The 14,756-nt window shown below is 46.1% G+C and overlaps 1 protein-coding gene across 6 annotated transcripts in view; it reads left to right on the top strand.

Annotated features, from left to right (window-relative positions):
• The window catches only part of R3HDM2 (R3H domain containing 2), a 2,186,793-nt gene that overhangs the window by 1,426,216 nt on the left and 745,821 nt on the right, over positions 1-14,756 (top strand). For all 6 annotated transcript variants that reach the window (XM_069653574.1, XM_069653576.1, XM_069653575.1 and 3 more), the window contains one exon: positions 292-434. In XM_069653574.1, the coding sequence (XP_069509675.1) occupies positions 292-434 (143 nt within the window). The remainder of the gene's footprint in view (positions 1-291; positions 435-14,756) is intronic.

Below are 14,756 nucleotides of genomic sequence, written 5' to 3'. Positions count from 1 at the left end.
ATATATGTGCACTAAATTTCATGACAGTCTGTGGGCAGAAACGTCAACACATGCTCTGAATAATTGTTATGGAAGGATTGAGGTTTCTTTGTAGAGACTCTGATGTGTAAGACTATGGTGATGCAGGGAAGGATGTGAGCCTTTCCGAAAATGCACTTTCTATGCCCAGGGCTTGCACATGGAAGTACATCAGAGTAGTCTTCGCTTTCTGCCCCATTGTCATTTGAGAAAGTTGCCATTGATTATGAAGATTAATGCAGATAGTCTAAATCCTTACCATTGAATCCATAGGCCTGTCATTGGTGGCCCCCGATGTCTGCAGCCAGGTTTCCTCTTCTCCCCAGTCGCTAAGAAGCCTCATGCCATGCACTGGCCAGCATCAACTCCAGCCCACTCCCCAGCAGCCGCCACTCGTCAATCACATTATGTCACAGGTGAGTTACTAACTGAATGTGCATGGAGTTTAAGATCCATATGGTGAGGTTCATCAACGTATATAAAAACAAAGCTTTTTAGGGTGCTGATGAATTGGCAAGGAGTTCCACCAGTTGCCACTTGTTTTATCAGTAGAATGTAAACTGTCAGTTTCCATAGTCAGTTTCCATAAACAAATAAGGCATCCTCTCACCACAAAATGAGCCTGTGCTTTTGGCCTTCCTGTACCAAATACTGTTTTATGGTTGCCTTACAAAGTTTTTGCCATGTTAAGTAACCACAATAGTTTGAAGCAATCAGGGAGTGTATACTACACTCTGATGTAGAGCTTTTCTTTTTCTAATGCATTCAAGATTTTTTCCCCTTAATATTCATACTAGAAGTTGTCTTCTTGCATAGATCAGGAAATCACAGCTTATTTTATGTCCAAAAACCTATTTGTCCCACTAGTAAAGAAAAGAAAGAATGATGCAAAATGGTCATGAGCCCCTTGACCCCCCCCCACTCCTTGCTTCTGTTAGTGGGAACCATCCGCTCAAAGATCTTCCTGCATTTCGAGAAAAAAGACTGCATGTTGGCTCCTCTTTGCCACTAAAACAGAGTATCTTACGTTGTTTTTTGTAATGGCATTTTATTGCGGGTAAGACTAGAATTGTTTTGCGTCATAAGCACGTATGCTTTTATTCTCTTAATATTGATGTCATAGAGCATGCACTCTTAGTAAATTCACATGCAATCTCACGGGCAAACTCGGAGGCCCCATTTTCTCTTGCAGAAGGAAAAAATGCCTTTCATGAATCTGTCCTGCAAGTTCCCCATATTCCTATTGATTTTGCTCCAGTACTGAAAGCGGTTCTAAAATACTTATGTACTAATGCAATTTATTGTAGGCGGATATAGAGCAGAGTCCCGGGTGTGCCTGAAATGGGACTTACTGTCCCGTTTTAGGGAGATGGCTGTACAACCCTCTGGTGAAGGCTGTACAACCATCCAAGCTAATGACAGAACAACACATCCAACCAAAAGAGGCAAAAAAGTGAGACTTAACTTCAGAAAAGGAGGAGGGCTGGTAGGTAAAGTCAGTTAGTCCACACATTTAACCAAAGAAAACCAAACGCTGGTATACTGAAATATACCAAAGTATACACTTTGTTTTGAGTCATTTGTTTTTTATCTGACTGTTCTGTATGTTGTTGTTGATCTTTCCTGTCTCTTACTTGTGCTATTTTGTCATTTCCAGTTTGCTAAAAAAAATTGTCACTTTAAAGGCAAATAAAATAAAAGTAATCTGTTCTAGTTATCATGTTAATATGTACTTCAGGCACACACAACACAAAATGGAGCTAGTGTATGTAATAGAAAAAGTACATGTCAATTGACACCCTACTAACCTGTAACGACTTTCTGGAGATGGACACTACACATGTAGTATAAAGCAGGGGACAAGGGAACATAGACATAGTGAAACATGGCATTCACACAATTGTGATCAGTACCCAGGTTGCCCCATAACAATAATGACAGTATTTCCGATTGTCAAGCATATAGAGGAACCTTGATCCAAATGCATAAATATAGAGCAAAAAAAGGGTGGTTACACCACAAAACGCAAAAGACCATATTTGTTCAGTCTTGCATCATTCCCCACCAGGACACCGTACAGCATACAAAACCTCTGCATTGCACACTGTCTCTGTGCACCACTCCATATTTACCGTTAAACACTATCTGTACACGTTCCATTTGATTGCAAAGCCCCTCCACCAGAAACTTCTGATAAAGAATGCACGTTTGCAGCATCCACAAAGATCCCAAGATGCACCCAGCACACCTTTGGCCAGGCACACAACAGTGGAGCCCTTTCTACACCCACCATAACACTATACATCCAAGCAAGCGACCATGTGGCACCTAACATTATGCACAAATGTAACCTACGTAGCTGCACTTCTACCCAACTCCCCCACACCATAAAATGCCCATTCACGAAAACGTGTCCCACTTAGCAGAATCCACAAACATACCACAGCTTGCACCACCCCTACGCACTGCCATTCACAAAGTATTGTTACTGGCAACCTATGCACAACAGCTTCACAACATTGGGCCTACTTCAATAAATCTGCACACAGCAGACTAACCAACCACATATAAGCTGCACTTCAACCATATCCTCTTCCATACTCACATTACGTACACACTGCACCCTGTGGCCACACTACACAACTTCTCACTGCACCATCTCCTGCCGCACACCAAATACTGTAGAATGTTGCAACTATCACCACAAACATGGAATGCACAATACACTCTTTGCAACTCACTTGTGGTGCTGTAGCATGTCGACCATGTGCTCCACACCCATTCTCCAAAGATCACCACCTTTTCCCTGATGCACTGTCAAACCTGCATTGCTGCAGTGGATGTGCTCCTTGCACACATTCCCCACACCGTAATGCAACCATGCATGTCAGCCTATTACCAACTACCACTATGCACATACACACCACTGGCACCAGCACTCCTAAGCAACCTCCACACTGCAATGGATATGCACAGCGTTACATGCAACAGTTATCATAATTTATAAACATTACACTGTCTCCGGCACCACTATGCCCTTTCATTCACATACTATTGTCTTACCCACTTCCACTCAGAAAGTATTGTCACTGCCAACGTAACCACAAAATGTTTACAACATTGCCCATACTGCAAGCATTGCGCACACAGCACACTATCCAAGCTCATATCAGCTGCCCTTCAACCATACCCTCTACCGTACTGCAAGTATGCAAACACTTCACCCAGTGCCCGCACTGAGTGACTTTTTAATGCAGCCCCAACCATAGCGCACCGCCATGGAGCTATGCAGCAACAAATTGCAACAGTTACCATAATGTACAAACAAAAAGCTCTCTCCTGCACCCCTGTGCACTTTCAATCACATACTATGGGCGTTCCCACTTCCATTCACAAAGTATTGTGCCACTGGCAACCTACCCACATTCTGTTTGCAACTCTGGCCTAATGTGCTCCACAACCATTCATTACATGTCTCCTACCCAACCTGCTCACCGCCATGGAGATATGCAGCAACAAATTGCAACAGTTAACATAAGGTACAAACAAAACACTCTCCTGCACCCCTGTGCACTTTCATTCACATACTATGGGCGTACCTACTTCCATTCACAAAGTACTGTCACTGCCAACCTACCCACATTCTGTTCGCAACGCTGGCCCTATTGCAACCATCTGTACACACCACACTATGCAAGCACCACCCTCTACTGGATGCAGAGTCAAACATGCATTCCTGCGGTGGGTATGTTGAAGCCCTACGGCCATGCACCCAATAGTCAAATCCTTCCACAGACACACCGCAACTTCATTCGCCCATGCATGGCACCATGTGCCCAACTACCGCATTCCATCCACTGCGCACAGCCACCCACGCTCCCACCCAACCTATGTCATGTGCAATTCACTCCCCTTCTGCAGTTGACCTGCCACCACTCACCATGAAAAGAGGTTGCCGCAAACAGGTTGCGGCAGAAGCTATGGGGCCGTTACGACATCTGCCTCCAATCACCACACAAAGAACTCGCCTGTCTAGGTATCCGAGAATTGGTGCAGTACGTGCAAATACTGCAGGCACTCCTCAGTCGTCTTCCACCTATGTACGTATGTCACATGAATCACTTCTCACCCCCATACCGTTCCCTCCCTTATTGCCGCCAACACATTGCGTATGGTAAATTTTCCAGACCCTTCTATCGCCGCACTGTCGTACGATACACCATGGCGGCTTTCCCCAAAAATGTTGACGCACAGCACGCTTCCCTCCAGCCACGTCCAAACTTCTCTGACAGCACGCCATAACGCGTGTCAACAACACTTCTGTCCGCGGATCGATCAGGGAAATGGGTCCGCAGAGCGGACCCATATATCATGAATTTTTTGGGGACGTGCAGTTCAGTTCTTTGCAACTAAAGTACTGGTCGGATATCCACCAAACACACAAAAGCACTCTTTCTGACCCTAGCCCCTGCTCCTTTCGCAAATTTGGCGAAAATCCATCCAGCCGTTCGGCCTGTAGCCGTGCGCAACGTTTTCCCCTATTCAGTCTATGGAAGAAAAAACAAATGTGGGACTCCCCCTATAACTTTATCCCCCGTGACCCCCTGCACGATACCTCACCAAACTTTGCAAAAAAAATTCAGACCGGGCCATAAGTTTGGTGACGCTTCCTCCAGGGGGAGCGAAGTTAATAAGCCGCCGAAAAAGTGGTCTTCCTATGAGTTAAGCAACTTAACCATAACTATATATATTTATTTCTGGAGCTTGTGGATCTGGTTAGATAGATCACATGCTCTGCATAGTCCGACATCTAGTGGTAGTCGCAGAGTATTACAAGATTTGTTTTCGAAACTCAAACGGATGTCGACAGGGGGTGTGACGTGTACTGTACCCATGGTCCTTCATGCTTTGAGGTCCCTCAGAATGTTTCTTTCCGCCATCGTGGTCGGTCACAAATTGCAGAGTTCTTTGCCAGGCTGATGCCTTTTAACTATTTGAAAGTTTATTTGTAGACTTTTCTCTTTCGTTATTGTCCGCTTTTGCGTATGGCCAACAGACTGCTCGACGGACAACTCCATCGTCGACTGCTTGGTTGAAACGTCGACCAGACGCGGCCTGCATGGACCTCTTCGGGCTTCCTCCCTTACAGTAGGGAGAGAGGGGGGAGGTTCTTCATACTGACCTCTTTAGAGAATGCATATTCTATCATCCCTTTTCCTTTTTCCACACCAAACTGCCCTTTTAAATAATAATGGACAAAACTCACCTTTTAAATTTTGCCCTACCTGCCATACAAAATTCCAAATGGCAATTGTCTTCCTCGGGCTAACCCCGAAAAGCTTTGCAAGTCCTGCAAAGTTTTTTGACCAAAAGCTCTAAAAAAAGGTTGATGCACCAAACGTTGGGCAGCTCACTCAATACAGGCAGAGGCCTCCATCGACGTGCTGGAGGACTCCAGCGAGGGCAGTATCGGTGCTCTTAGTGGTGCAGAAACCAAGCAGCATTCATCGGAACCTCATGTGCGGGCCCCCGGCTCCAATAAGAAGGCCGGCGCCTCTGTGACAGACGACACCCATAGCGCACACGTTCAAGAACGCAAAGCACATACCCCACGGCCGACATTCGACAAAATCGAGTGTTGAGGTCCATGCAGTGTCTCAAGAAGTCCTTTCCTGTCCTCTGGGCCTTCGCATATGCTTTCGCCCCACAACAGGCCTCCGAAACCGGACCCCAAGGTCGATTCGGACACTGCGCAGAAAAAGGCTCTCCTTTCGCGCGCCGTAGAACAGGCCACGAAAGGCGCATCAGCGTCCCCCAAACAAACAACAAAAATGCAAGAATTAAACACGTCGGTGCTACCCTGTTAAAAGCTACATCACCAGAAAAGTCCAAATCCTCAACACTGTTGTCCTCCAAAAGCACCCAGGCTGTACATTCTTCTCACCCTGTGGACAAAATCTCTCGGCCTATGTACCACAAGGACCAAGCTCCCTCCCAAGCCACCCCTACCATGTCAGGCTTCCCACCTTCATGCGACTATACTTCTGAAAAATTCCATAAAATCTGAAAAAGGATGTCGTGCTTTGTTGACTTTATGGACAGGCATCCAGAAGAACTAACGTCCCTGAGAGATGCCTCCCAGCCAGAGGCCTCACCACACCAACCCCCTGCCAACAAACCTTGTCTTGAGCCACAGCCTAGCACTACTGCGCTAGACCCCCCAGCCTCGACCTACCAAGACCCCGTTCATGACATGTATGATGTGGATCTGTGTCACAAGACCCCGGCTCTCAATCTGATCTTTATAGTCTGGTTGAATACTACGACGACGATATTGTCATTCAGTCACCTGACCACCAAGACCAGCTTGTAGCAGATTTTCCCATTGGCAACAAACTACAATATAATGAACTGCTGCTGAAGGCTGCCCAACACTTTAATATTGTCACCCAAGCGGCACAAGTAGACAAGGAGGACATTCTGGGAGACAGTCTTCCACTCAGTGTGTCCCGTTGTTAGTCTGTTCAAAGGCGTATACAGCCCTCCCTACTTGCGGCCAATTTCACAAGGGCGGTTAATCCCAGAATAGAGAGACTATTCATGCCAGCACCCACTGACCCTCTGTTTATTAGGGATCTGCTAAAACCGATTCTCTAGTGGTGACCACTACCAGAAAGAGGGCAGGCTCTCCCCTGGCATCAGCTGAAGCCCCGCCACACAAGGAAAGCAAGAAAATCTATACTTTCGGTAGAAAGATTGCCTCCTCATTAGCAGATCAAGCCAGAATTGCTAACACTACGCTTCTAGCTAGTTAAGGCTACCACAAGTGGGTTGACCTGGAACATCAAATTGAAGCATTTCCAGAACACCTCAAGTCGCAATTAAGTACTATTGCATAGGGCAAGCAGGTATCCAACTGCATCCTTAAAAATAATCTTGATGCAGCAGACGATGTAGGCCGCATCATCGCAGAAGGCATGCTCATCAGGCAATACGCCTGGCTCAGACAGTCCCGTTTTAAGCTAGAGACACAGGCCACCCTCCTTAACATGCTGGGGGAGCCTAATGTACTTTGCGGTAAGGCTGTTGAAGACGCCCTCAAGAGTGCAAAGGAGGAGTATGACACTCTTAAAGCCCTTGGCCAGTTGAAAAACAAGCCCTACGTACAACAGGGCTCCCCAAACTCCAAAAGGTTTCAGGGTCAGGGTTCCCAATGCTTCTCTGAATATACACAAAGCGGACAGTCTTCATCTTGGGGCCTATCGCAAGGACAAACTTCCTCTTCTGGTTTTCAAAGAGGAAATAAAATTCCAGAGGAAGAGACGGAACCTCACCTGGGAGAGACTCCACCCCTCCCAAACAATGATGCACCGCTGCAGGTCCCCTCTCAAGCCACTGCAGAAGGAGGCCGAATTTCACACTTTACCCACGCATGGGAGGGGATAACGTCAGACCAGTGGGTGCTGTCCACCATGGCAGGCGGGTATTGTATAGAACTGTTAGACGGAGGAGGATGACGCCAGAAGAAGAGTGCATACTGTTGGAAAAAGTGAAGACACTGCTGAAAAAGTATGCCATAGAGATCGTCCCATAAAATCAGGTAAACAAGGGTCTTTATTCAACGTACTTCCTTGTGCCAAAGAAAGACCAGCACACAGTACTAGATCTGCACCCTGGGAAAAAATCTCAAACCCCAAACGTTTTGCATGACCACGCTACAAGAAGTAATCTGCCTCCTAAAACGGGGAAATACATGGCAACATTGGATATGAAAGATGCATACTTTATTTCAATACTCCCTGTGCACAGAAAATATCTGCATTCGGCTTCACCTTAGCGCCAAGAGTATTCACAAAGGTACTCGCAGTAGTAGTAGCAGCACACCTGCGCAGAACGTCAATACCAGTATACCCTTATCTGGACGACTGGCTAATTAACGGGGAATCTCCTCAAATTTGCATACAAAAGACAATAGACCTTATTTTCAATCTGGTCTTCATCAACGAAAAGAAATCCAGTCTAGTCCCCGCCTGGACAAACCAATTTCTGGGGGCTATTCTAAAGACAATAGAGGAGCTGGCTTTCCCATCAAATGAGAGGGTACAAAACATGCTGTTACAAGTACCTCATTACAAGACCGGTTGCCAGATAACTGTACACAAAGCAATGAGCTTGCTCGGGATGATGGCCTCATGCATTCACTAGGTTCCACATGCACGCCTATGCCCAATGCAGGAATGGTTAGCGAAACCATAGTCTCAGGCAAGCGGTCAGTGAGACGATCTAGTGGTTGTTTTGCTAACCCTTTTACAGGCTCTTCGCTGGTGGTCCAGGGACAACCTACTAAGTGGAAAACCCTTTCACCAGCACAAGCGATCCTAACTACAGACGTCTCACTCGCTGAATGGGGGGTTCACTTCCTTCACCAGACAGGCTACGGCCTGTGGACACGTGCTACAGCCCAAAGACACATCAACTTCCTTTAGCAGTCCTTGGGGCCCTTCAGGCCTTTCAGCAACATCTTACTGGTCACAGTGCAAGTCCTTACAGACAGCACCACTGCCATGTTCTACATAAATAAGCAGGGAGGCACACTCTCAGTCTGTGCAAGCGATCACAAAAATTATGGAAGTGGGCACCGAAGTGGTACATGTTCTTAACATCCCAACATGTTCCAGGGGAACTCAATTCTCTGGCAGACACACTAAGCAGGTACCCTCTACCACGAGAACCCAAGCGGCAACTCGACATGGATATCCCAGACAGAATATTCTCACAATGGGGTTTTCCCCCTTAAGATTTGTTAGCCACAAGCCTAAACGCTCAATGCCCAGACTTCACATCCAGGTTTCCCCAACAGAGTCCAAAGGGAACGCCTTGTGGATGAGCTGGTCAGGAAAATTTGCTTAAGCTTTTCCTCAGAAAACCACTCCTAAGGAAAATAGTGCACAAGGTGCACCAGGAACAAGTAACTCTAATCTGGGTTGCTCCTATGTCGGCGAGACAACCTTGGTTTCCACATTTGCTCAAACTGGTGATGTGCAACCCAATCAAGCTCCCACGCCCATACAACACGCTAACACAACACAAGGGAGCGTCCCTCCACCCCGCCCTCAATGTATGAACTTGGCAGCCTGGCTCCTAAAGTCATAGATTTTGGCCAGTTTAATCTTTCACAAAGGTGTATGGATATCTTAAAGGAGGCACGAAAACCCAACACCAGACATTGATATTTCTGTAAGTGGAAGAGATTTGTGATATGATGCAGATGACAAACACTAAACCTAACAATGTCCCTCAGCTAACATTCTACATTACATGCTTTACATTCTAGACTCCGGCCTACAATTCAACTCCATTAAAGTACATCTGGCGGGCCCTATCAGCTTACACCACTTAACAAAAAAATGTGTCCTGGTGGAAAGTTCCTGTCATTAAAGCGTTCCTGGAAGGGATAGAGACTATACCCCCAATTTCCAACCCTGGATTGGGATCTTAATGTCGTGCTCTCAAAGCTTATGGGTCCACCTTTTGAGCCTATGCACAAGGCTAGCCTAAAACAGCTAACTTATAAAAATGCATTCCTAGTAGCTATCACCTCTATAAGACGAGCCTGTGAGCTGCAGGCTTTGTCCTTCAAGACCCTTTCTTCATAATCCACAAGCACAAGGTTGTCCTCAGAACACACCCTATGTTTTCACCTAAATTCAGATCAAAGTTCCATGTTAATCCATAGAACTTCTACCTTTTTTCAAAATCCATCCAACTCAACTGTAAGGAGCCCCCATACACTTGATGTGCGGAGGGTGGTCTTGTGCTATGTGAACAACACTAAACTAAGGAAAACAGAGCAACTCTGTGTTTCAACGGGTTATACAGTAATGCATCTACCCTGCAAACACATATAGGGAGGAAAATAAGTGGTTAGTGCAACATGAGCTTAGTTCAATGTTCTAGAGACGGTTTCTTCGCCTGGCAAGTCTTAAGTCCAAAAACGCAACCATAGTTGGAGGCAGTTTGGAGAGGGCTTGAAGTCTGGACAAACAGAGAATTATGCAGAGTTCCTGCAGATTTCTTCCAGTGTTTAAACTTATTGAAGCAGCAATTTATAAACTAACAAAAGAGACCTTAAAACGGACTTGAAGGGGACACAAGCAGCGGCTTGGGTCAGAGGTAAGAGGAGGTTGCCCTGGACTACTCTACGTGCACTCCAACGCTCTGGAGCGACTTCGTGGAATTGGATAAGCAATTCCTTTTTCCCCACAGTACCTTTTGAAGAACGTTTTCGTGTTGGCTTCTCTGTGATGTTGCAGTTCTGGACCTGACCCCTGGATTCCTTGGTCTGGTGATGAAAGGCAGGACAATGGACGGTATCTCTCAGCAGCAATCTGGAGGGAGGAACTGTGGCACGACTTTCAGCAACTTGATTCACTCTGCTGTTTTGGTGCCTTTTCAGCAGCACCATGAAAGGACACGGATCGCTCTGTCGATCTTCTTCGCTTCCTGCAGTTCCATATTCTGGTGAGGGGGGGTCTGGGCGAGTTGGATCAGATCTCTGGAGTGTCCTTACGGGTTCAGCAAAGATTTGGACGTATTCAGCCTTTCCCCGACAATGCCCTCGAAATGGGCAGCAGGTCTCCTCTGTCTCAGTAGTAAAACACAGATGCCTTTAAGAGCTATGGAGCAGACAGACTCCATAGTGCAGGTAGATTACAAACAATAGAGTTCCAAAAGATAGAGCCCACAAGAATGAATGAGTGGAAAAAGACTCCACTCATTCAGGATTGAAAGAGAAAGGTCCAGAAGTCCAGCAAAATGTGCTTGGGGGGGGGGTCTCACTAGGAGAGGGGATGAAGCATTCAGATGAAAATCTCCCTAACACTCAGGAGACACCCTAGTTTATATACCTGTTACAAGTGCTTCAATAACACCCTCTACACAAAGCCTCCTCTCCTTTATCCCAGTCTCAACTGAATAAGAAGCAGACTATCGATCCACAGACTATTATTTTGCTTCTGCCAGAATCTCCCAGAACAGGTTCATGGTCTTTTTTAAGCGGACAATGGGCAAGGTTTCCTCCTTTGTTTCCTTTATTGAACGCTCTCATGTAAAACAGAAGTCTTAACTAGCAGAAGGAAAACCTCCTGGAAAGTTTCCTAGGTTACACACATTATATGCATCACCCACTCATACCAGCATTGATGCAACTGTTCAGTCACAACATGATGTATTCCAAGATCGTCTGGATGATGATGACAAAGATTAGGTTGAAACTGACCAGGATGCATGGTATGAAGATCCTAGTGATCCTATCTATGACCCAGATGATACTATTTTACAGTCTCCCGAAATAACTGCTGAATTGGGATACGCATCTCCAGTTGACCAACTTTTATTCAATGATCTGCTTAAAAAAGCAGCTAATCATTTTAAAATACAAACCCAATAGTCTGTTGAGGACACAGACTTTGAGGGCGATATTTTAAACGAGAAATAAAGCGGTCAGTCTATACCATTGCTTCAGTTAATTAAAAAGAGAATTAAATATTCACTAACTACAACGTCCCTTACACGTGCAGTTAATCCTAGGGTACAACACATTTTTTAAACCCTTTTCAACAGACCCTCTTTATATTAAGGGCAATGTCAAACCAGATTCTCTTGTTACTACCACCAGAAAACGGGCTGGTGTACTGTTGTCCAATATTGAAGCACCAACTGACAAGGAGTGTAAGAGCCTTTATGCCTGTGGAAAGAAAGTAGGCACATTTGCAGATTTATGTACTCTCATAGCAAAGAAGACTGTTGCTCGCCATTTACAACAGTGCACAATGGGACTCAGTGCAAAATCATTTAGATTCAATCCCTGAACCAATGAAGTCACAATGACTTCATATTGTTAGAGGGGAAACCGGTTGCTTAGAACATTATTAAAAACACAATATATTCTGCTGAAACGCCATTTCTTGCTTCGCAATTCAGGTTTCAAGCTTCAGACAAAGGTCACCCTCATCAACATGCCTATAGAAGACGCTGTCCTGTTTGGCAAAGCGGTAAATGATGCGCTATTAACAGCTACAAAAGATCACAAGACTTTGAAGGCTTTGGGTCAGATTACTAAACCCGACTATCAACAAGGGATGTTTAATACCAGGCATTCCTTTCCAATCCAAGGGTTTACAGGGTCCGCGCAGTCAGGACTTGGGTCAACCGCGTTAAAGGGCATATACCGCACACAATGACCACCGGGTTGTCCTCTGGCGCTCGGGTGGATCTGAAAGGTAAGAGGGTAGGATGGGTTAGTAGGGCATAGTGGGACAAAGGTAGAATGAGAGTTGTGATGTCCTGTTGAAATCTTCAGTTCGGTTAACACCATCCACTGAGCATGGGTGAGGTTCACGGATCGGTAGACTCCTGTGTGCTGTTGTGCGAGACTTTGTGGTTTGTTTTGTTGTTGCAGTGTAGTGAAGTGCATGCGGTTTGCTGTGCAAGGAAGTGGTTGAATTTGTTTGAGTTTGAGAGGTGCATGCAGAGAGTTGATGTTTTAGCGGATGGGTTAGTGGGGTTACTTTGTTGCTTTGGACATCTGTGTTGGATGTCTCTGACCATGCTGTCTGCTGGAGCGTTCTGTGGTGGGTCACTCGCCGGGTTCTGCACGAGGCGGTGGAATGTCTCTAACAGTCTAGTTATCTGTGGGTGGGTCAAGATTGGTAAGGTTGTGGGTTGCCCTTAGATCGTCAGTGAGGTGTGCCTGCCATCACCTCCCTGAGCTCCTAGGGCGGGGTCCCCTCCTTCTGAATCCCAGTTGCTCACTGTCCTGTTTTGTGCTAGTTATTGGTTAATGCTCCCTCATCTGCAGATAGGGTGCCTGTCCCTAAGGCGTTGCCTAGCGTAGCGGTTTGGTTTAGCAGAGGGTTAATCCTGGGCTCCCTCCATCCCCAGATACTTCCCGCCATGTGCGCGTGTTTGTGGCGCATTTTATTTCCATTGGCGTCATAGTTTTTCTAGTTGTTTCAGTCTGGTTCTGAGGTGAAGAGCCAAGTTTTGAGTCGTTTTCTGAATTTTAGGTCATCCTTTGTACTACGTATTTCTTTCGGAACGGTGTTCCAAGTTTTTGCTGCCAGGTGATAGAATGAGGATCCCCCATGTTTTTTACTTGTATGTTGTAGCTTGATCTAATGCCCAAACCACCTCTTTTTAAGACCGCACAACAAAGAGGTTTTAGGCGAGACAAAGGTCGGAGCAGAAGTGCAGCCACTAGAGGCTCCACTGCCCCCTCCAGCAAATGACATACCAAAACAAGTGCCCTCCCATACTTCCCCAGTAGGGGGTTGCATTACTCATTTCACCCACGCATGGGAGGGCATAACTTCCGACCAATGGGTGTTATCAACAGTGTCCAAAGGATATTCGATCTATTTCCTGGAAACACGCTGCCACCTGCACATAGATCAAGCAGAAGGATGCAAGAGCATCACTTGATTCTACAAGCAAATACTAACACTACTACGTACACAAGGGAGCGATGGAGCTGGTTCCACTTCTAGAGGTAAACAAAGGTATTTATTCAATATACTTCCTTGTCCCCAAAAAGGATTTAAGCATACGCCTTGTCTTAGACCTGTGTCCTTCAGACACGTATGTCAAGCCGCAACATTTCAGGATTACAAGGCTGCAGGAAATAATTCCCCTTCTGAAGCAAGGGGATTACGTGGCAACATTGGACATTGCCATTGTTCCAGATCACGCTTGAACTCGCCGAACAGTCGCGGGAAGTTGCACTGGTATGTTAAAGATGTAACTTTGGGGATCTGAACACCCAGGTACCCTATGGAGGAAGTAGCTCATGGAATTGGCAAGGCATGACGCAAGTCTACCTTGTGTTGCTTGGTGAGATTGATTACCATCGCTTCAGATTTATCAAGGTTCACTTTAAACCCCAAGATCAGGCCAAATTCTTCCATTTCTCCCCAGAGTGGGGCCAGAGAGGAGAAAGGGTTAGTTATCGTGCGTAGGACGTCTTCCGCGTACAGCGCCACTTTGTACTCCTGATTTCCGACCATGAACCCCCCTAATCCCCAAGTTTTTCCGGACCCTGTTCGCAAACGGCTCCATGGAGAAAGCATAAATCAATGGCGACGGGGGGCAGCCTTGTTTCCTGCCCCTGGAGATGTTTATCGTTCCCGATCTAGTACCATTCATCCGCATTTGAGTGGTGGGGAACTGGAAATCAGCCATTACCCAAGTTATAAAGTTTGTACCAAAGCCCCAGTGCAGCAGGGTGTTCCGAATATAGCCCCAGTCCACTAAATCAAACGCCTTATGAGCATCTAGTGATATCACCAGCATCCCTTCCCCTATTCTAGTACCTCATTCAATGAGGTCTATAGTGCACCTAATGTGATCGTGCGTTCCCCTCCCTGGGATAAATCCCGTTTGGTCTTGAGCTATAATGCGAGGGAGGTGCACGTTCAGCCTCGCTGCCAAGACTTTTGAAAAAAGTTTACTATCATTATTCAGTAGAGAACTTTGTCTATATGACGCTGGGTGATCACCATCCTTTCCCGGCTTCTGCAAGAGAACCGTTACCGATTCCGCCATTGACTTGGTGATGGTCCCTGTGTCCAGAAATGAGTTGCATAGAGCAGTTAGCTGCGGGACTAAGATATGGGAGAAAGATTTATAAAATTTAGCCGATAACCCGTCCGGGCCAGGGGTAGAATTTTTCAATGTTTTAA

Source organism: Ambystoma mexicanum, chromosome 3q, assembly GCF_040938575.1.
Source record: "Ambystoma mexicanum isolate Mex_15411 chromosome 3q, UKY_AmexF1_1, whole genome shotgun sequence".
Lineage (NCBI taxonomy): Eukaryota > Metazoa > Chordata > Amphibia > Caudata > Ambystomatidae > Ambystoma > Ambystoma mexicanum.
The sequence above is the reverse complement of the archived record's forward strand: the minus strand, read 5'-3'. Positions and strand labels throughout refer to the sequence as shown.